The sequence below is a fragment of the Heterocephalus glaber genome, unplaced genomic scaffold (assembly GCF_053883595.1).
Source record: "Heterocephalus glaber isolate CG9 unplaced genomic scaffold, H.glaber_assembly_v1.0 deba00001788, whole genome shotgun sequence".
Classification (NCBI taxonomy): domain Eukaryota; kingdom Metazoa; phylum Chordata; class Mammalia; order Rodentia; family Bathyergidae; genus Heterocephalus; species Heterocephalus glaber.
Genome location: NW_028258471.1, coordinates 1,313,829 through 1,337,875, shown reverse-complemented (window position 1 = coordinate 1,337,875; position 24,047 = coordinate 1,313,829). Strand labels below are relative to the sequence as shown.

Here is a 24,047-nt window from a genome sequence, read left to right as displayed (position 1 = left end):
CATGACTCTCACATTAAAAGTTAAGGCTAATTAATGCAATCCTGCATCTGGAGCACATGTTCATCCTCAGCATTTCAAAGTAAGTATTTGAGCTTTAGTTCTTTACAGAATTTAAAATAGAGCCTGGAGTCTTGCTCTCATTTGTTGTCTGTAGCCCTCTTTAGCACCAAGAATAGGGTCTGTGTGGTCGTCTGTATTTGTAAATTGATATGTCAAATAGAAACTCCTTACGGGTAGAGGTATTGTGACAAATGCCTGATGTTCCAGAAGCAGCACAGGGTCTTCCATGTTGAAATAGGTGATTATGCTTACTGATAACATAATTCTACCCAAGAAAGAAGAGAATCCTTACGAAAAGTAATACCTGAATACATCTAAGGGCATTTTGTTCCCAGAAATTCTAAAAGGACATTAATTCAGCTCCACTCTCATATCTCAAAGTGTGGTCCAGGACCTTGTTAGAAATTCGGAATTTCAGTCTCCACCTCAGACTTCTGAAGCATGGTCTGCATTTTGATAAGCTCCCTGAGTCACTTAAAGTTTGAGAAACCCTGACTGGTCTCAGCCTGGGTGGCTGACAGCAGTGTTCAGATACAGTAAATCCCTGACTTATGAATGAGCTGGGTTCCAGGAGAATTGTTCGCAAGTCAGATTCATTTGTAAGCTGCCAAAGTGAGTCTTACACTGTACACCTGTGAAAGTTCGAAACTCAAATGTTAGTAAGCTGGGACTTACTGAGGGGTGGTGTTGATGAAGAGGAAGGGGAAAGGAGAGGGTGAGGAAAGAGAAAGAGAGGGACCCACAATCATAGCTAACACTTGATGAATGTGTACCCATGGCAGGTGCTTCCTCTTCACTATCTCACTGAATCTTCTGAAAGTGCCTCAGAAGAGCCAGCTGCAGTGGCACTGCCTGTAATCCCAGCATTCTGAGAGGCTGAAGCCTGGGCAATTTAGCAACTTGGTGAGACCCTGTCTAAAGATTAAAAGGATTGGGGATATAGCTCAGGATGAAGGGCCTTGGTTCAACCCCCAGTACTGAGAACACACACACACACACACACACACACTCCTAAGAGGCAGGAACTATTGTACTATTCTACCAGTTGGTAAGTAGGGGAGATGGAGTCAAACCTACAGAGAGCATGTTTGCTACCTGTGTACTAGGAGGCGCAATCTAGTGAAGATTGCTATTTCTTTAATATCTTGAAGGAATTCTAACAGGTATGGCTTCGTACACAGAGCATCTTACACATTTATAGCACTTATGAGAATTGTTATTCCTTATCTTTTAAAACAAGGTTACAGAAGGAATGCACACTTACTGTAGGATAATCAGAAAGCATGCCCAGAAGCACTTAATCAAATCTTGCTACTGTTATTTGTTGCAGTTCCTTGAAGGAGCAAGGGCGGCTGGCTTGTCTTGCTCAGTAGGCCCTCTGCCCTGTGTCTGGACACAGACTCTGGGTGTGTGATGACTGTACCCTGTGAGGTGACAGAGAAGGAAGACTGCAGTTAACAGCACAGAAGAGGCTGTGGGCACAGAGAAGACCAAGTAGGAGGGAGGATGTGCCTCAGTCTCCTGGCTCCTGGTCACACTTGTACCTTCGCCATCCTTGGTATGGGTACGGCCTGTATGAACTATGCCTGTGGAAGCCTCACCCTGGAGCCAAGCAAGTTTCAGAACCTTGGAAAAAAGTGTCCTTCCTGTATAAAGGAGTCTTTATGACCCCCAAGATCCCAGGAACAAACTGCAGAGACATCACAAATGTCAGGATTTGACAACTTTGAAAGCAAACTGTTCAGTTCCAAATATATACAAAGATGCCACACTGATTGTTGACTTCTGAAGACCTGTCCAAATGAAAGGCCAAGGAACAAGCAGGGGCTGACTCTGTAGGAGAAATGCTCCAGGCTGCCCGTGCTGGGCAAGGACATGTCACTGAGAGGAGGCTGGGAAGGCTGTGACCCACAGAGCTCCCAGAAGTTTCTGAGCCTTCTCCACTGAAATCCACCTAAACATGGCTCCACGAGGAGCCTCCTTTTCATCTCAGCCAATTTTACTATGTGCCACTATGGGTTTCGTGTTTCATTTAATCATAAACCATATTAAATTTATATTTAGCTCTATTTTCATAAAAAAAAATGATGTATGTGACAGCCCCCTTGGTGAAGGAGCATCATGCAAATATAATAGCATAAGTGAACCAAGGTGGTCATGGTTCGTGTGGCTTGGCCAATGGGTAATGTTCTCATGAACTGCTCAAGCTCTCTTGGTGAAGATTTCCCCAAAGATAGAAAAGTCTTCAAACTTATGCCATGAGGGGATACAGCAGGCATGCATGGTAGTAGGATGGGCTACAGGATTTGCACATAAGTGCAAAATAAAAATGTGGGGCTCCTTGTTTAGAAATTATGAAGAGTTTCAAGATGGCACCATCAGAATGTCAAACCAGTGAGAGTTCTGCTTAGGCCCTGATGCTTCGTGACTGCCTAGGTCTCCTGACCATGTAACCAACTCTTCACTTGAGGCTGCAACATCAAATTCAAGAAATTTCATGTCATTTTATTTCTGGAAAACAAAATTTTAGCTTCCAAAAAAATAGGATGTTTCCTCCCTCAATCCTGGGATCCCTTCTGGGCAAGTCAATCTCAGGAGTGAAGAGAGCCCATGTCTTTGGCCTGGGGAATGCCTTCTTTACTATTGCTGTGGTTTATTCCCTGAAGGTTTATGTGCTGGAAGGCTTGGTCATGTCTTACTCACTTTCCTCATAGCCGAGACACAATACTCAACACACTCAACTTATGTATTTATTTATTTTTTATTACTTAAATCCTTTTATTGGTACATTTTAGGTATACAACACACTTACATTTCTCATTGGGAACTTGTACCTTTACATGATGCATCTTGGTTCTTATTTTTTCCCCATTCCTAGCCCTCCCTTCACCCCCTCCACCCTTCCCTATTTACAAAGACTTTATTTCCATTTTTTCCATTTTTCATCATTTTTCCTTTCCCTTCTTTCCTTTCCCCTTCCCCTCCCACTACCCCTACCCCTTTGGACCTTTTCTTCCTATTTTGCATTATCGATTATTCATTCTAATCATTGGTACATTTTAGATATACAATATAATGACCTTCATCATTGGAAATTTGTACCTTTACATAATCTGTCTTGGTTCTTATTTTTCCCACTTCCCCTGCCCTCCCTTCAACCCCTCCAGTCCTCCCTATTTACAAAGATTTTGTTTCCATTTGTCCATTTTCTCATATTAATTCCATTCCCTTCTTTCCTTTCTCCTACCCCTCCCACTTCCCCTTCCTCTTTGCCCCTTTTCTTCCTATTTCACATTATCTATTATACATTTAGCCCTTATTTACACTTTCAGTTTCTCACACCAGAGAAACTATTCGGTATTTACACATGTGTGTCCTATTTATTTCACTTAAGAGTATCACCTCAATGTGCATCCATTTAGCTATAAATGTCTCTAATTTCTCATTTTTTATGGCTGAGTAGTACTCTATTTTATTTAAAAACCCCATATTTTCTTTATCCAGTCTCCAGTTGATGGGCATTTGGGCTGTTTCCAAGTTTTAGCTATTACAAATTGTGCTGCTATGAACATGGGTGCACATATATCACTGTGGTATGATTCTTTTAATTCTTTGGGGAAGATCCCCAGCAGAGGAAAAGCGGGGTCAAATGGGACTTCCAGTCCTAGTTCTTTGAGGTATGTCCATACTGATTTCCACAGTGGTTGCACCAGTCGACACTCCTACCAGCAGTGGAGCAGGGTCCCTCTTTCCCCACAGCCCCGCCAGCATTTGTTATTGGTTGATTTCATGATAGCAGCCATTCTTTCTGGAGTGAAGTGGAATCTCAGCGTTGTTTGCATTTGCATCTCTCGAATGACCAGTGATGCTGAGCATTTCTTCATGTATTTATTTGCTATTTCTACTTCTTTGTGTGAGAAATGTCTGTTCATTTCAGATGCCCATTTTGGGATTGGGTCTTTAAATTTGGGAGGTCTGATCTTTTTAAGTTCTTTATAGATTTGAGATAGTAGACCTTTGTCTGAGGAACACCAGGTGAAGATTTTTCCCCACATTGTGGGTTGTCTCTTCACACTGCTGGTGGTTTCTCTTGCTGTGCTAAAGATTTTTAGTAAGAAGAGATCCCACTCGTTGATAGTTTGTGCTAGTTCAGGGGCAACTGAGGTTTTGTTCGTAAAATCTTTTCCTACACCAATGTCTTCAAGAGTTCTACCTAACCTCTGTACCAGCCGGTTCAGTGTTTCTGTTTTAATATTTAGATCTTTAATCCATTTTGATTTTAGTTTAGTGCATGAGATATAGGTCTAGTTTTAATCTTTGGCAAGTTGAAACCCAATTTTTCCAGCACCATTTATTAAAGAGGCTATGTTTTCTCCAGTGAAGGTGTTTGGCTCCTTTATCGAAGATGAGATGGCTGGGTGTGTCTGGCAATGTTTCTGCATCTTCTAATCTGTTCCACTGGTCCTCAGGTCTGTTTCTTTGCCAGTACCATGCTGTTTTTATCACAGTAGCTTTGTAGTATAATTTCAAGTTGGGGATTATGATACCCCCTGCCATGTCTCTGTTACCTAGAATTGCTTTTGCTATTCTGGGTCTCTTCTTGTTCCAAATGAATTTTTGGATTGTTTTCTCAAGGCCCGTGAAGTATGCTGCTGGGATCTCAATTGGAATTGCATTGAATCTATATAGTAGTTTTGGAAGTATGGCCATTTTCACTCTATTAATCCTTCCTACCCAGGAGCAGGGGATGTCTGTCCATTTTCTGATATCATCTTCAATCTCTCTTTTCAGAGTGCTGTAGTTTTCAGAGAAGAGGTCTTTGATTTCTTTCATTAGGTTGAGTCCCAGTTATTTCAGTTTTTTGGATGCTATTGTGAAAGGAATTATTTGCCCTATTTCTCTCTCAGTGAGTCTATTATTTGTGTAGAGAAAAACTATCGAGTTTTGCGTGTTGACCTTGTAACCAGCTACTTTACTGAATTTGGTTATTAAGTCTAGAAGACTTTTGGTGGAGTTCTTGGGGTCTTCTATATAGAGTATCATGTCATCTGCAAATAATGACAATTTGACTTCTTCATTACCTATCTTTATTCCTTCTATTTCTTTTTCTTGTCTAATTGCCATAACTAATGTTTCCAAAACTATATTGAACAAGAGTGGTGTTAGTGGAGATCCTTGTCTTGTTCCTGATTTTAGTGGGAAGGATTTCAGTTTTTGACCATTTAGTATGATATTGGCTGTTGGTTCTTCGTAGATGGTTTTATCAGATTGAGGTAGAGACCATCTATTCCAATTTTTTGTAGGGTTTTTATCATAAATGCATGTTGGATTTTGTCAAATGCTTTTTCTGCATCTATGGAAATAATCATATGGTTTTTGTCCTTGGCTCTATTGATATATGTATTACATTGATTGATTTGTGTATGTTGAACCATCCCTGCATCCCTGGGATGAATCCCACTTGATCAGGATGTATGATCTTCTTGATGATCTTCTGCATTCTATTTGCCAGTATCTTATTAAGGATTTTTGCATCTATGTTCATTAGTGAGATTGGCCTATAGTTCTCTTTTTCGGTTGGGTCTTTCTCTGCTTTGGGGATCAAGGTGATGCTTGCTTCCAGGAATGAATTTGGGAGTATTGCTTCCCTTTCAATTTCATTGAAGAGTTTCAACAGTAGTGGCAGCAGTTCCTCTCTAAATGTCTTGTAGAATTCAGCAGTGAAGCCATCAGGACCTGGGCTTTTCTTAGTTGGTAAGTTTTTAATTACATTTTCAATTTCATTGGTTGATATTGGATCGTTTAGAATTTTTAGGTATTCTTCGCTCAAGTTTGGTAATTCATACGTATCTAGGAATCTGTCCGTTTCTTCTGTGTTGTCCATCTTATTGGCTTATAGGTTCTGGAAGTAGGTATTGATGATCCTCTGGAAGTCTGCTGGGTCTGTTGTCATTTCACGCTTTTCATTCCTAACTGCATGGATTTGGGCCTTTTCTTTCTTTTTCTTTCCTTTTTCTGATAAGGTTGGCTAAGGGGTTGTCAATTTTGTTTATTCTTTTGAGGAACCAACTCTTGGCTTCATTGATTTTTTGTATCGTTCTCTTAGTCTCCATTGCATTGATACCTGCCCTGATCTTTATAATTTCCTCCCTTGTATGAGCTTTGGGTTTGTCCTGTTCTTTTTCTAGAAGCTTGAGGTTCAGCATCAGGTTGTTTAATTGGGCTCGCTCTGTTTTCCTAATATGCGTATTCACTGCTATGTATTTCCCTAGTAAGGCTGCTTTCATTGTGTTCCATAGATTCCAATATGTTGTATTGGCATTGTCATTTAATTGAAGGAACTGTCTGATTTCTTCTTTAATTTCCTCTGTGACCCATTGGTTATTCAGAAGTGTCAACACACTCAATTTAAAGGCGGAAAAGTTGATTTTGGCTTATGTTTCAGAGGTTTCAGTCCTTGCATGCTCAGTTGGCCCCAGGCAGAGGTGGCATAATAGAAGGGCCTGAGAGGAGGAAAGCTGCTCACCTCATGGTAGCCAGGAAACAGAGAGAGAAGGGAGGAGCCAGGGAGGGAAATACCCACTTCCAGGTCACACCCCAGCAGCCTGCTCTTTCTGACCAGACCCCACCTCCTAGGGTAACAGCAGTTCAGCCATGGTGCCCTCATAGTCCAATCACCTTTCACATCCCCACCTACGAGCACCTGAGACACTATAACAGCAACACCCAGTCAGAGGGCCTTCAGAAAGACACCGCTGCCCTCTTCCCTGACGTGGGAGGTAGAAAAGCAATTGTTCACATCAGCAGATATTTCATGTTCTTGCCACTGTTGGTAGTGAGGCTGGGGCCTCATATCTCCTCTGCCTTCAGATTTTCTTCATTCTTTCCATCCCAGGGAGGATGCGGGGAGGGCAGCTCTGCAGAAGATGGGTGGTGACAGAGACGTGACTGATGTAGAGTACCCCAGAAACCTTACTGAATTCTGACTCCCCAGCCCTCTCTTGCTGTGAAAGCAGCAGCACTTTCCTCCCAGGAGGAATCATGCAGAGCATGTACCCACCTCTGTGTACCCTCCTCTTTTCCCTGCCTCTCAATTTTAACCCCAGACACTACTCCAAGCCAAAGAAAATAAGATAGGTTTTGAGGTTTTGGAAAACCATCTCACGGTATCCCTAACATTTACTGCTGGGCAAAAAGGCAGGCAATAGATGAACATCGCCTGATTCTACCCACTTGATGGTACACCCTTAGCCACCGCTGCTAGAAATGTTTGTGAGGCTATTTAGGCTATTTACCAAAATGTTAATGGCTTTTCTTGGATGGTTAGATTTCTGGCAATCACTACCTTATTCTTTAAGCCTTTATGAGTTGTTTAATATTTTTTACAACAAGTATGTGTTTTAAAACAAACACAACCATCTAGAGTAAAAGTAGTTACTAGGAAGACTTCCTGAAGTCAAATATACAATTCACTCTGTATTAGGCCACAGGGCAATGATGTGAGTGCAAAATAAAAGCTTTAGAAATACCTGCCCTCCGTCATCTCATCAAGAATCATTTGGTGATATGAGGGAGAACTGAAAATGGATTTACTTTGTGCCAGTTTTATTTCTTGTTCTATTTCTTGTTCTATTTCCCTGTGACAAATCTCAATGTTTTATTCTGAGTCATTCAAGTTTGGATATTCTGTACAAACATTAAAATATGGACCATGGTGTGTGTGTGTGTATGTGTGTGTGCACATGCACACACATGCATACGTGCCCAAAAGTACTCCATGAGAACACCCCACAGTCCTATTTCAGTTACCCGAGGGAATGAGGACCTGGGCCCATATATGACACAAACAGCACTGAGGAGGGTGGTGGTTTCTGGGCGAATACTCCAACTGTGGCCAAAACATTTTATTTAATATATAGAAAAAGTTCTGAAGCAAATGTGAAAAAGTTTCAACACTTGTGAATCTGGGATAGGTGGGAGCTGGGGTATCTGTCTTTATTTGGATCTTTTTGTATACTTTCTTAAAAAGAAAGAAGTGGCAGAGGGAAGACTAGAAAAGTTTTGGCAAATAATATGTATGTGCTGGTCATATGCAATCATATATCCACATGTCTGTTAGGTCCAAAAGAAAAATTCATGATAGGGATGTGGGGAAAGTGATTTTTAAAATTCTATATTAAAAACTATAGGGGTTGATAAATTGCCTGTATAAGAAAAGGAAACCTAGAAGACCAGGAAAGGTGAGTATGTTAGTTAAGTTCGGCTAGGTTTTGCTACAATAACAAACAAGACCTGAATTTCAGTGTCTTAATACAACCAATGTTTATTTTTTTCATTCACCCTAAGTCCAGCAGCTGTCCTTCATATGGTGATTAAGACCATATTCACTCTGTGAGTCCACTTTCTTAGCTCAAGGCCTCCACATTAGCTGCAACAGGAGTGGAGAGAAGCTGGGAAATCAGATGTAGGTTTTCACTGCCTCATCCCAGAAGTAGTGTGCACCATTTCCACCCACATTTTATTGGACAAAATTGTTCTCATACCTGTGTCAAGTTCAAGAGTCTGAGAATTGGAAGCTACAGTGTACCCAGGAAAGAGAGCGGGTAAGGATATAGGTAAGCATTGTAGGAAGGAAGCTAAGGCCACCTGAGTAAATTGCTCTTGTGAGACTAGGTAGGCCCTAGGCTTTGGGAGGCTCTTGTCACCTTCAATCAGAAAAGCTTCATCTTCTTTTTTGTTGTTGTTAAATTCTTTTATTGGTACATTTTCGGTATACAACACAATTACATTTCTCATTGGGAATTGGACCTTTACATAATGCATCTTGGTTCTTATTTTTTCCCCATTCCTAGCCCTCCCTTCACCCCCTCCACCCTTCCCTATTTACAAAGACTTTATTTCCATTTTTTCCATTTTTCATCATTTTTCCTTTCCCTTCTTTCCTTTCTCCTTCCCCTCCCACTACCCCTACCCCTTTGGACCTTTTCTTCCTATTTTGCATTATCGATTATTCATTCTAATCATTGGTACATTTTAGGTATACAATATAATGACATTCATCATTGGAAATTTGCACCTTTACATAATCTCTCTTGGTTCTTATTTTTCACCCTTGCCCAGCCCTCCCTTCAACCCCTCCAGTCCTCCCTATTTACAAAGATTTTGTTCCTATTTTTCCATTTTCCCATATTAATCCCATTCCCTTCTATCCTTTCCCCTAGCCCACTTCCTTCGCCTTTGCCCCCTAGAAAAGCTTCATCTTGACTTTCTTGTTCTAAAATGACTGTTCTCACGCTTAAAATGAACAATTATTCCTGTATTTGATACAAAGTATGATATTCAAGGACATTTAATGAAAAAAATCATCTGACTCCTTTCTTAGAAACACAGCTGAGACCTACCAGAGTTACATATGCCTTGATGTGATTGTCACTTATTACCAGGTGATGGCTTTATTTGCTTCAAAGCTCTCACGCATTACAAAGAAAATCTGTTAACATTTGGGCAGATGTAGAGATTTAATCAGGTGAAATTCTTACAGCTCAGAGCTCCGTGTGCTCCACTCCACAAAGGATGTTTCCTGGGTTCTGGAGTAATAGGGACAATTTCAAGGAGCCCAACATATCTGTCACAATTTCAGCAGACTCTTGCACATCTCTCATTTCTGAGCAAAACTTGCCACTGAAGATAACCTGATGATGACCATTTATTTGAGTTGGTCCAGAGGAGACAGGGTGGAGTGTGGATCTTTTTACTAGGATGTATAGATGATGAAACCAGCACAGTGGTTAAGAATGTGGGCTTGGGAGTTAGGCTGCCTGCACTCCCATTTCCTGGTTCGGTGATTTTAGGTGCTATACTCTTGCCTCAGTTTCCTCATCTATAAAAAGTATAATAATATATCCACCTTAAAGTGTTGTTTTGAGGATTAGATGAATTAATACACAATCACATACCACATAACAATGTTCTAGTCAATAGCAGACCACATGACTACAGTATGGTCGTCCCATAAGGTTATAATGGAGCTGGAAATTTCTATCACCCAGTGACACTGAAGCCATCGCAGTGTTGTGGTGCAATGCATTATTCACAAGTTTGGAGTGATTCTGATGCAATAATCTTACTGTGCTGCCATGTTGTATAAAAGTATTATACATGTAATTATGTAAAGTACATAATACTTCATAGTGATTAACAACTGAGTTATTGGTTTATGTATACCAGTATACGATCTACTTTTCACTGTTATTCTGGAGTGTGCTCCTACCTTGGAAAAACAAAGCTGTGAAACATGGGCCATGTTATGCTGCCAGCAGCCATACCCATTTTCTGCTTACCATGTCTCCTGATTGTACCAAGAGGCCATGTCACGTGACTTGCGTGACTGCCCCATGCCATCTAGGGCACATAAGTGTGCCCTGTGATGTTTTCACAGTGATCCAATTGCCCAGTGACACATCTCTCAGAACTATCCCTGTCGTTAAGTGGCCTATGACTGTACGCAGTTCAGAGTGGGGCTAGACATGCCAGAAGTGTTTAGTGTCTTCATCACGATGATCATGGCAGACGCCGGCATACCTTTCATTTCTGAACAAAACTTACAATGTATCTTTTTTTTTTTTAGTTGCTTTAGAGACAGGATGAAGTTTGGTTCTTTTCATGGTGAATACAAAAGCATATAATTAAAATGTCATCCTTCTGTGGATTAAGGGACTTCATGCAAAGCACAGAATGAAGTCCAGTAATGAAGTTTCCCATTAATTAAAATAACAACTTCCTTTTATACGAGAATAGAGCTAAATGTACCTTTATGATGCTATTGTTCTTAAAAGTGGTTCCATGTAGATTTGCAGTATGTTTTCAATTGTTTTAAAAATGGGTTATAGGATCTTGTAATAATTTCTGGGTCTGTTTAGTAAATTCATTGTTATGCAAAGAAATTACATTCAGAAATAGGAAACTACTTTATTTGCCTAAGAAATCATGTCACTCTCAGACCGTGGTAAATGTGCACTTCTGAGACACACAGCAAGCAGGACCACAGTGGAAAGTAACTGAGCCTGCAGGCTCTCTTCTTCCACTTCAGCTTCTTTCTAGTATGTTAAGTCCTACTAGTCTGGAAAACCAAAGTTCATTTCCAACCAGCCTATTTCTCTATTTCCACCGAGACGTGACAATACAGATTCACTTTTGGCTTAACTTTTTATTATCAACTTTCACATGTTTAGACGTTTAGGTAAAATCATCTTTACATCTGCATATCTAACTGCCAGGAGCCTTGCCCTGGAGTTGCTGGAACTCCTTGTCTATTCCAAGAGCCCAAGTGTCCCATTAGGGTGTCATATCCTGGGCAGAGCAAAAGGAGGGGAGCGGGGGCTCCCCAAAATATGAATACCCCTCAGATCAGAGAATGATAGCGTGCCCTGCCCGTGACGTTTGTCCTTTATCCCAGGACACACAGCCACCAGCTCTGTCGAGATGCCCCGGGAGCTGAGCCTCCCTGCCTCCTGCTTGGCCCTGTCTCTCTCGCCCAGGCCCCTAGGGCTGGAGAATCCTCCTTCCTCGGTATCTGCGCTCCCTGGCCCTCGTCCAGACTCTCCTCGAATGTGGCCATCTGCAGTCCTTTGCTGGCTGGTCTGGGCTTCCAGTTTCTCCCGCTCCCAAGGCCTGCTCCCAGCGCCCCGCGGGAAAACAGAACGCAGCGGCTCCCCCTACAGGACAGAGGAGGACATCTCCGCGGGGCCCAGGTCCTCTCCACTCTGGACCCGCAGAGAATGGCAGTGGGACAGTCCGTCCAGCCCCAGCGCAGTTCCCGGAGGGTATTTGCCCCAACCCCACTTTCACAAAGAGCTTCTAACGCAGTCTGGGGGTGAGATTAGCTGCAGCCCTAAAGATAAACTGACAGATGTTCCTGTGCACCTTTATCATGGGTATCATCACCAGACCACATTGCTTATGCAGGGCTAGACATTAGTATTTTTATTAGCTATATAATTGCTGTGTTGTTGTTTTAGAAAACTTTAAATGAAGAAAGGGTAACAAGGTCCTTGTCCTAGTCTGGGAAGGCCTGGCCAGAGGACCAAGGAATCCTCCTTCCGCTCAGGCTTCTGTGATTAGCAAGGTCTGGGAGTTGCCACCCTGGGGACCTTCAGTTCTGGCAGGGCTCTCACCTACCCTTGAGGACTCATTCTTGCCCTGCCTTTACTTGTTCTGGGAGGGACACATTCTGAGAATTTAAGCAAACTGTCCAAGCTTGGAGGAAACCATGGGCTGCAAAATCTTTCAGAACAAAGAATTAAGTATCTTTATAATTATATCCAGGCCTAGGTTTAGACCAGAGTTCCTATGGCCTCTTGAACTTCAAATAAATACCTATCTTGTTCCTTGTTTAAACAGGTGTAATGATATCGCGAAGACTAAATTTATTGAGGCAGGAAGGCAGCTCCCACAGCTGTCAGGAGCACACTGCCCTTTCATTCCTCACTGGAGGGGAAGCTAATTATACTGTCATAGAGCAAAATAAATTTACAATTTCTACCCTCGAGTTCAGTGAACTAGCAGGGTAAACTTTCTTCAGGGCTGCTCTTTGGCAGGGCTCAGGGCCAGCCTGGGTGGCACGTGCCACTGATACCTAGAGACTACTTAGGGTGATTCTGGGATTTGAAGGCTTGCTGTCCCCAGAATGCCTACACACACATACCAGTGGCATACATGTACACACACATGCATACACTCCCACACTGTAATGCACAACTCTCACACCCATTCACTCAGCACTCACTGTCTCTCACACACACACACACATTCGTGCACCTTGCACTCACTTTCATGCACACAAACCCATGAACTTACCAAGTACTCTCTCACACTTATGTAAGCACATATTTATACAACTCACACATACACGCACAGATTCAGCCCCCCACCCCATGCACACCTGTCCTCTGATGCTGGGCCACTGCCACTCAGCCATGAGTTTATTTCCATGGACCCCAGTTTCCTATCAAGATGCTTGGGACTTTCTCGATTTTAGTGTGTCAAAGTCTCACCTCCTCGGAAACCTCCCCTGCAGAGTCCTGGGCAAACTGGGATATTGGTCACCCTGAAATCCAGCCATCCAAGAAGATCCCTGAAGTCTTTATCAACATACAGTATCACGAGTGAGGTTTTTACAAGCTCTTTGGGGAGGGGCTCTCAGGCACTGTGACAGGTCCCCGCTGTTTCTGGGTCAGCCTTCCAGGCACACACAGACAAGCACCCCACAGCAGCCATGGGGGACACTGCACAGTGCTTGGTCCCCAGGCCCCATCCACACAGAGGGTGGCTTCAATGGCCTCTTCTGGGACTGGCCTCTGACAGGTGCACCTAAATCCAGTTAGGAAATAGAGGATTTCTGATGATGCTACTGGCTTAGGAACTTTCAACACAAACCCGTTTCTGCCACCAAAAGGAGCTTTCTGAACAGCAGTGGTGACTGTGACCAGCCACCTCCAATGGAGGAATCCCTAGGGAAAGGCAGTCTTGTATGAGTCAGAGAGCTCCTCTGGTGGGCAGGGTGTGACTGAAGAACATGTAAGAAGGGTGTGGAGCTGTGTTGGAGGAGACAGTAAGGGCTTTGGAATCAGCTAAAATCAGATTTGTATCTTTTTTCTTCACTTATCGGCTACAAATTTGTGGCTTTGAGGAACTTATGGAATAATTCCGAGCCTCTATTTTCTCCTTCTAAACCAGCACGTGCAAATAATACCTCTCTCAAAACATTCTTGCTGGTCTATCTAATGGCACAGGTCCTGGCTTAGTGAAGGTAGTGAGTAAATGACAAATGACAGCTCTTGAAAAAAATAAATGGGAACACTGTTTTATTCTTCATGTTCTTCTGGAATGTTCCCATCAAAGCCAAAAGGTGTTCTTTCCTCAAACAATTAAGTTCATGGAGAGTGCTGATTTCTATTGTTATAATAAATTATCACAAATGTAGTGGCTTAAAACAATGCAAATTTATTATATCAGAGTACTAGAGGTCAGAAGTCTGAAATGGGTCTCACAGGATTAAAATCAAGTTGTTGGAAGGGCCTCATTCCTGCTGGAGGCTCTGGGAGAATTCATTCTTTTGACTTTTCCAGTTTCTAGAGTTTTCCTGAATTCTTTAGTGGACAGCCTCTCCCTTCATCTTCAAAACAAGCCATTTGGCGTCTTCACATCTTTCTCTGTCTCGAACTCTCCTGACCCTTTCACTTACAAAGATCCTTGTAATTCACTGGGTCCCTTCAGATATTCCAGGAAAAAAATCTCTCCCTCTCAGGATCAACTTCACCACATCTGTAGAGACCTCCTCGCCACCTAAAGGAACATATTCACAGGTCCTCACTATTAGGAAGTGCACATTTTTGAGAAGCCATTATTCTGCTTCCTGCTTTGGGAGAGCTTAGTGGCTTTAAACTTTTTAATCTTCCAAAAGGTTTTCTCCAACCTTTGACACCTGTTCCTGCTTGCCTAGTAGCAAATGCTGGCAGAAGGCTTAAAAAAATACTGAACAGATTAACATCACCAAAATATTTAGAAACTGCCAGTCAGGTAGTTTCCTTCATGCATGTATGGATGTGTGAACCTGTTTACTTGTGGTTGTGATTTTATAGTATGTGACATAACAGTGTCACAGTTTTTGCTTGTAAAATTGTTTCAAGCATGTTCGTAGGGACTGAGTGGTTATGCTTAATTCTGCAGAAATAGCTCTGACTTTGCAGACACTCTGATCTGACAAGTCTGATGATCACCTCTGGGAGCTGCCAGGCTTAGGACTTTACAAGACCATGTGTCCTGCATGGGAAACCCGAGACAGGAAGAAAACATTGGACTATGCAAGTGAGTTCAGAGTATGTGACTTTTTAAATGTTCTTCAAATGAGTCAAGAACTCCAATCTGGACTTTGGATGGAAACTGGAACTCAGTGGGAGGTCTTTGAGGGTGGAGGATGGGATTGCTTTCAGTCTTTCAAAACACAAAACAGGTGGTTTTCAGTGGTGCTGGCTGGAGGGGGAGGAGGTGTGGAGGGAGGAGTAATACAGAGTATACAGGCTCTCGGCAGATGGGGATGGGGCTGGTGTCTGCTGCCTGGGCTGCCACCTGAGGGTGAGCTGACAACTGAGGCTCAGGGACCCCCTGCGTGCTGCTGGGGGATAGACTGGGACCACCAGGAGGCCCAGGGAGGAAACTGGAGACCCCATGGGGAAAGGATTTTCTTCGCCAGAGAACCATTGCTCAGCTCAGAGGCCACAGCTTGGGGAACCCACAAAAGTAGGAGTCCAGCCAAGCCAGAAGCTCCCTAAAAAGAAGACCAAGGAGCAGAATGGTGCAGTGAAGCAGCAGTGATGAGGTCGACCAGGAATCCATAAGCCCAGCCAGAGGCAGGATCACCCAAGCCCATGGGAGGCTTTAATTGCTCTAGGGTAAGAGGTCTGTGCTATGTAAACATGCTAGCTGCCTTCGTTTTCGCATCTTTTCATTTTTTTTGGTTTGTTTTACTTTTTCTTGTTGTCAATGTTTTAGTAAAACTTTAAATAATTAAACAGGGCCCTTGTCCTTGCCTGGGAAGTTCCAGCTGGAGAATGAAGGAGTCCCGATGCAGCTCAGGCCCCTGGTGAGGTGAATCATGGAAGTGTGATGAATCAGGACCCCACGAGTGGCTGCTCTTGAGCCCCTTGAGGAGTCTTTAATGACTTCAGTACATTGTACATGCCAGGGAAATGGTGATGCTAACAGTGTTTTAAACACCAGGGATGGAAAGAGAAGAGCCTTCCACTTAGGCCTCAGAACAGACAATTTGAACACACCCGGCCCTGCTCACACAGAGGCTGGACTGCAGTACTGTTTATGCAGCTTAGCAGGTAACCAAAAATGCCTCTTGGCTCAGAGGAGGGGCTTGGCTGCCCATTTCTCTTTTACACTCACTAGCCCTTATACAAAATACATAGAACAAATATAAATATAAGGGCAAAGAACAAAATGAATAAAAATGTATCTATATTCTTCACAACAGATCTGTCATCAATTAGCGCTAGCCTCTGACAAGTGGCAAGCCTTAAAAATGCTCCACCATGTTTTCAGCCTGAGGTTATTACAGTACTGTGTTCTCTAAATGAGTATTCTAATAGCCATTTTCCTGACAAGACAGACTCAGGATAGTAAATGGCAGCCAGGTAAGGTGGCTGGCACATGCCTTGTAATCCCTGCACTCTGGAAGGCTGAGACAGGAGGATAGGAAGTTCAAGCTCAGCTTGGGCAAGTTAGTAAGACCCTGGTTCAAAATTTTAAAAAAAGGAAAAGATAAGAAAAGGGCTGGATATGTAGCTTGGTGAGAAGGCCCTGAGTTCAATTCCAGTAGAGAAGAAAAAGAAAGAAAGAAAGAAAGAAAGAGAAAAGAGAGAGAAAGAGAGAGAGAGGGAGAGAAAGAAAAAGAAAGAAAGAAGTGACACCTAGAAGTGATCCTGCGATCAAGGGATAAATCTGTGACCAGAATAAGGTCCAAGGTTTCCAATTCACTGTTTATTCCATTCAGCTTCAAAATATCTCAGTCAGCTACACAGCAAATGGGTGTCCCAGGACTGGCAATGACTGATAAGTCCCACAGCGCTAGTACCAGATATTGTCAGAGAAACTTCTCCACTGTTCACACTTGAGGGTGTCTGGGGAGTGGAAGCAGAGAGGGGGTGGGTAATTTATTCAGGAGCTGGAATTTATTCAGGAAGCTGAGGAACAGATTTGGAAAGCTTATTACTTCAAAGCCCACCAGAGAACTCCCATAAAACACAGACCCTCTGCAACAACCAGGGAATGATTTAAATCCAGTTGGAATTTCTAGGGAGAAGGAGTAAAACTTATCAGCTCTGCTCAGAGCCTCATGAATAATTTTTCACCTGACATGCAACCCTCAACCAGCAGAAATCTGGGATGGCCAAAGGAAAACAGGTTTCCAACTCATCTTTGTTCCCTGAGCCTTATTCCTAAGTGGGGAGAACCAGGATGGGAGAGGGAAGCTGAGACAGGAAGCACATCATTTTCAGACGCATTATATTTTGTCCTTGTGTGAGAAATACTGGATAGAAAACACATTTTCTGCCAGCTGAAACCTTGCCAGCTGGGTTGGCTCAGGGAGAGGCCATGCACCCACATAGGGCCAGCGTGCAGAAGTCACTTGAAGTCCCTCTAGGCTAGCAGAAAGGGGGACTCAAGATGAATAATCACCTAAGCCCGGAGCCCCAGACTATGCTGCGGGTCCTGCGCCTCCCTGCAGAGGCAGCAACAGCTGGGTCCGGAAGCGGCTAGCGGGGCTGGGAGAGGGTTTCCGTAGCTTCTAAACAGCCTTAGATGGCCAGTGTTGGGGGAAAGGGGGTGGCAGGGTGGTGCAGATCGTCTGAACCATCTGGAGGATCTCAGGAGGCCTCGGTCCCGCAGAATCAGCCCCCTTCTGTGCAACGAAGGGCCGCTCGACGACCAGGGCGGATGGCGGCCCCGCTGTCCGCCCCCCCCCCCCCCGTGTTCAGCCACCCGCAGCACCGCTGCCCCCCCCCCCCGTGTTCAGCCCCCCGCAGCACCGGGGGACAGGGCCCACAGGTGGCCGTGACTGCGCCTTAAGGAAAATTGCTTCAACCCTCAGGTGGGCCTTGCACCCTGGTAAGAAGGGCGGCGAGCTCTTCTCGCTTGGCTTCTGGCCATCCTCAGCCTACCTTCCCAGCAGCTAGCGACCTCCTGTCACCTCCTCCCCATTTTGCAGATACTGGGACCCTGAGATACTGTGAGCCTAAAAGACATCAACAAGAGCATAAAGTAATTGTGCTGATCCTGACATCTCTGGAAAAAGCAGAAATTTAAATTCAGGAGCCAGTCTTTGATATCTAATTAGGTAGACACCTTCCCTTTTTCTGGTTTCTCCCCTTTCCCTCTTGGTATTGACTTTTGCACATCTCTGTCATTCCTTCCAGGGTGAAGGACTCACCTGGCTCCCAAATTTAATTCTGATGCATGTGAACCAGTGCTAGCAAAAGGTTCTGGCCAGAGGGACATAAACATAGAAACACACCCATCAAAAATCAATCACATCTTGGTGTGTTATCAAGAGTGACATGTAATTGTTTAATAAAATATTCCTCAGTCTTGGCGGGGGAGACCCTTGCTCTGAAATGATTTGCATGATTTGTTTCACTGATGATATTTATTTTGAAATTTCAAATAACCTTACAGACAATATAAAGTGTTTATGTTCCGTCAAACTAGACTTGGGCTCAAAAGGATTGTGAAACTGCTGTTCTAATGTTAATAAATGGTCAAATTAGAAAAAATAAAATGCCTTTAGAGGGGACAATACTGACGCCAGGCTAGTGGAAACCAAGAGTAGTTCTAAAAACAAGTCCTTTCCTTTCTTTGTCTTATTAGTATATTAATTCTTTTTTTTTTTAATAGTGTAGGGGGTTGAACCCAGGGCCTTTACACTGAGCTACATTCCTAGCTCCACTTTTATTTTTTTGTTTTGAGACAAAGTCTCACTAAGGTGCTATTTTATCCAGACTGGGCTCAAACTTGTCAACCCTCCTGTTTCAGTCTCCCAGGGTGCCGGGATTGTAGGCTTGTGGCACCATGCTAGGCTTGTATATCGATTCTTAACAGAAGAGAGCAGCCAGACCACTTCAGGCCTGGTCTTGTCTAGTGTGAAGAGCCAGGAGAGGAGGTTCCAAGCTACAACTCCGCTGTGCCCTTGGAAGCTGGTCCAAATGGGCAGAGAGGGATCATCTAAGTGCATCAACGTCAGAAAAAAAAGGGCACAGCACTGCTCCTTCTGGAAACTGTCACTGAGACTGCCTAAGGCTTTGACTTGTGGTTTGCTTCTTTACGCCAGGACTCTGGGCCTCCTGTTACTCAGCATCTGCTTGTCTAGCTGGGCAGTAGCCCAAGCCACCAATTTTCCATTTTCCTTTCTGCTGGCTTTTTTTCCCTCCTTGGAAGTTTGGCAATTCATTAACATCTCCACCAGAGGGAGGGCAGGAGAAAGAAAAGCTTGGAACTCAAATTGGCCTTGTGGTTCTTAGTAGTTGCTACTTCGAGGGCTGAGTTTGGTGGGAAAAGAGCAGTGCTGTTGGCTACAATGAGATTTGGGGATTATTGGAGGGTTTAATCTGGTCTCACATCTACCATTTCCACAAGTAATTAGAGGTTACTAGTCACATTCAGAAGTCACATTAGTCTCAAAGAATTTACAGAAAATCTAAATAGGCTTAAATACCATCTTGGAGCCCAGAATGGTAAGCTGTATGCTCCAGATAATTAACATTTTTAGAGCCTTTTCCACCCTCCACCCCACCCCTTGGGCTACAGACACTCCTAGGTAACTGTTCTTTGAATACATTTGAAATATGACATATTTTTTAGGAAGGGATAAACTAAGTGGTGCTTCTGTAGTATGCAACAGTTTCCAAAGCAATTTTATATTTGTTCCCTTATTTGATCTTCATAGTGGCTATGGGATAGGAAGACAAAAATTCTCATCTCTATTTCCTTCTGCTGAGGAGACTTAGCACCAGTTAGAAAGCTAGTAAGTACAGAGCAGAATTAGAAAGCAGGCCTTCAGACCATCTCCTCCATAGCCATTAGAATCCTGTTACATCATAGTTTCTTATTTGACTACATTATTGTGCCAGCTATATATTCTATAAGTAACTATTACACTTGAAAAAGCTAATCTTACACTGGTGTAATTGTGTAGATCATATTCATGAAAAAAAATTTACTGCTTTTTTCTTTGGAATTCCATTATTGCAATTCTACTTATTAGTTGTATTCCTCTCCTAATAATCGGCAGGGTTTTAATCTGTGTTGGACAGTTTCTTACAGTCACTTACAAAACATCACTGTATCCCATGGACTTTCTTTTCTATTACTAGAATCTGAGTGGATACTGAAATATTCCCCAAAGATACACATCAAGACCACAGCTTAATAAATGAACCCCAACCATAAATACAATGTCTAGTTTATGTAATAACTGCAAATTGTATCTCCATCGATATTTTTAGAAAGATTGATTTTTAAAAATGCTCTGACATATCCCACATGCTGATAGTCCAATCCATGCTCAAAAAAACATTTCAGCCTTTTCCATCAGCACCATTCACATTGTAGAATACCCATGTTGTAGAGGCCTCCCAAAGTATTTCCTTAAACCTCTGCCAGCCTGGAGCTGGGGGTGAGGAATGGTGATATTATATAAATATCTGCACTGAGTTCTTGGATAAAATTGCACAATAGCAATATATGGTGAAAGGTAGATTTTCCCCTGAGACTTTATTCTTGGAATACGTTAAAATGCACATGTCTCCGTTTCTGCTCCTTAGAAGCTGGTGTGCAGATGTGAAATATTGGAGTGGTGGAAATGATGCTGTCTACAGTTTACATGATGTCTAATAGGCCTCCAGAATGTGCTTAAAAGGCATCGTTCAGAATGAGACCCCTAACCTTCTTTGACGTAATTGTCTTTCTTCGGAGACACATCTTGAAGGAAGGATGAAGATTTGAAAAGGGAATTAATTTTCTCAACCAGACTTACTATTTTCTCCTATACTTTATGGTAATCTTTTTTTAAAAAAAAAAGCTAATTATAGACTCTACCTGAATAATGCTGGTGTTTGAGTGACCGCATGTCGCTGTATCTTGTTTATGACTCTGTCAAGACAATTCTGGTGATTTCACTCATGTGCTGTCGCTGTTTCGAATCTGAACATTATTTCCACTCCAATGTTTCCAGCTTTGCACAAAACAGGAATTTGAAGTGGGGGACCTCTTAATAACTACTGTTTTGATAATTTTTGCATGGAGTTATTCTGATTTTCTGCAAAATGTATACTCCCAGAAGAACATTTGAAAAATGTTAGGAGTCTTACTTTAAAAGCTAATTTTCTAATTTATATTTTAAAATAGCACTAAGGCAGCATCTCATAATTAAAATATGATTTCCCCTCTATTTTTCTATGCTCAATAAACTCTAACTATTACAATATATTGTGAAATGTAAGACTTAGACTAGGGCATTAAACAAAGAAGTTAAAGGCTTTGAGGAGATTTTTAAAGTTCCAGTTTCCTAATACCAAGAGTGGGACCTGGACCAACTTCATGGTGTTTAATACATTTATTCCTTGTCTTCTAAGCACAATAATCTCTAACCACCACTTGATCATTAGAGATTTATATTCACTATAATTTATATCAACTTATATCTGGGGACTTTTTTCCCCCCCTACAATGTTTGGCAGCCAACTGCTGGTGGAAACTAGGATGTTTCACATTAGTCAGCAGCCTTCTTAAATTATTTCTGTGCAATAATTTATGGTGGATTACAAATTCTTATATGGCATTTAAAGTTAATGATTAGGCAGAGAAATATATCAGAAATATGATTAGTCGCATGTGTATTTGGCTTATATGGTTTAACTCTACTTGTGTTATAGGAATTGCTGTTTAAAAAGATATTTTGGGGCATATATATTTTCCAATGAAAGACAGCTAGTTTTTAAAGAAAAAAAGATATACTCTTCTAAACTCTCTTCTCTAAGTAGTCATAAAAGTAGTTTCTATTTCATGATGGCTATTTTCAGCATAGTACTGGCATGTGGTATAAAATTATAAGAACTGACAATGGTAAAAATCTCTTGCTTCATAATTTGAAGTCAAGATGTAGAAATCCTAACAAAATATGAATTTTGATGAAAATGGTAGTGTTTCTGCTTCACAGACAGGAATTAGTTATGAAGTGATGTGCTCTAAGCAGAGTAAGTAATAAAATGAAATTCAGAGTTCCTGTGTCAAGTCTCAGGGTGAGCTACTTCCTAAGTAATTTTCCTTTCTCTATGTGGTTATCCTAAATGCTTTTAAAATATTCATTCAATTTCTTTGATTACTGAGGAAAGAAAGACATAGAAGAACAGTCTTGAAAGTTGCATTAAAATTTTATTCACATAGAAAATACTCCCATGATATCTCTTTTGCATCTGAGACAGATATTTCTTCCTCTTGCTCCTTCTTCTCTCTTCCTATTTAACAGTGGCTTGAACTTAACTATTTATGATTCATTTTGTGAAAAGATAGGCTTTCTCTGAGGGTACTAAAAAGTCCTAAAGTGGTTTTTAGAGACTAGCAGCAACAAGGAACTATTTTCCTTCATGCTGTAAAATAAAGTCATTGTCAATAGATTACAACCTGCAATAAACTATTAAAAAAGGAATTTATGATGGCTGGTTATTATTCTCCTGAAATAATGTTGTTCCAAGTCTGTCCTTGTCAGTCATCCTTGGGAGTCACAAGCTGAACTGCAAACAAAGGGAGGGTCTGGGTGCATACAGAGGCTCAGGGTAAATTACCCAGGGAGGGCCTGGCCTGATGGTCCTTTATGCCCTCCATCACCTTTTCAAAGCCACAAAATAATAGCCACATGTGTAGTTTATCCTGGCTGCATGAAAAGGCACCTGTTTGTGAGGAGGAGTTTGGATTGTGGATTAGAAAAATATTTGCATGGCTGGTAACAGTGGGTTATGGGGGCATGCTCGAAGAGGGTGGGGAGTGGCAGATGTTCCTGCTAATATGTGTCCTGGTAGCGCCCCGTGAATGCTTTCCTTTGCTGAAGCTCATCTATCTGATGAGCTTTCAGGGAATTCTTGGGTCAGCAGAGAGAAGAGGATGCACACATTCTGTCTTTTGCTGCATGTGTGCAGAGGCTGTGGAGGAGGAGAGGAACCAGTAGAAGAAAGAACAGAATTACACACCAGTGACTGGATTAGTTGAAGGCTGAGGAACCAGAAAGGGTCTGTTGATGCTTGAGGACCCCTGAAGTTTGGGGGCCCCACTGGGAGAGAGAGCTATGGACAGTGACTTTCAGGGCTAAGAATAATGAAACTGTGGGGTTGAGGAAGGGGGCAAGATTACAATCCATTAAGAGGGGGAATAGGATAAAGAGAAAGAAGAAGAAGGAGGATTAAAGAGGAGACAAAGGGCTGAGAATGGTTTGCTTGCATTCCAAGGGCTGAAGCTGTAAAATTCTATGTTCCAAACCTTTATGATATAAATCACCATTTCCTGAAGAAACTAATAGAATTTCACTGGTAAAATGATGGCTTTCTTTATTTAAAAATTTTTATATTTGGGCCGGGGATTTAGCTCAGTGGTTTCCCCGCCTGCTACGCAAGCGCAAAGGCCTGAGTTCGATCTCCGGTACCAAAAAGAAAAAATTTTATATTGTACCTGCAAATGTGGGGGTAGAAAAGCTCTCCAAAGTTAGGATGAATATTGTTTAATGTTAAATGCTAAAGGAAAGAAAGCTGGCTTTAGAATGAGACTAACAATTAGAACCATCTCTTCTTGGCCATTAATTTAAATAAGAATGTTCTAACACATGGTGCCATTCCATACTTATTCCAGGAAGGCATCAGAAGCATAAACTGAGGGTATTTTTGAAATCCAGCTTGCTTAACTCTCAAGCAATGTCTGGTGTTAGTACCTGTAGAAAACAGAAGAGCTAGCACACTACTGTTTTACTGCCATGATTTTGAAAATGTGGCAAAGCTTTGCTGTCATATAGATGGATTCATGAACTTATTTTGTGTAATAAAAAAACCTAATGACTTGATTGAGGAAAAATTATTTTGATTCATATCATTGAAAATCAAAATTCAGAGTTAAAAATCATCACTTAATACTAAGCTCTAATTTGTAATTGTTGCCTCAATCAATATAAGTGATACAGCCTTTACCATTCATTCTCTCACAGGGTTGCTCCTATAGTTTCACAAGAGTTTTCTTTTTTAAAAAAACTCCTTTTTATTATTACATGTTTGCAATATGAAATGACTATATTCACCATGTGGAACTGGTACATGTACATAACAGATCGTAATTCTTTTTATTCTCCCCACACACCTCTCACAGGAGTTTTCTAAACCTCGTATCTC

At 42.0% G+C, this 24,047-nt stretch overlaps 1 protein-coding gene across 2 annotated transcripts in view; it reads left to right on the top strand.

Moving 5' to 3' along the window:
* Tmem174 (transmembrane protein 174) overlaps positions 1-24,047 on the top strand; it is a 74,035-nt gene that overhangs the window by 21,245 nt on the left and 28,743 nt on the right. The window contains exon 2 of one of the 2 annotated variants that reach the window (XM_004872871.3): positions 1,391-2,954. The exons of the other annotated variant lie outside the window; for it this stretch is intronic. Within the exon in view, the coding sequence (XP_004872928.1) occupies positions 1,391-1,433 (43 nt within the window). The 3' untranslated portion in view covers positions 1,434-2,954. Of the gene's footprint in view, positions 1-1,390; positions 2,955-24,047 lie in introns of those variants that run through there. 2 annotated transcript variants of the gene reach the window in all.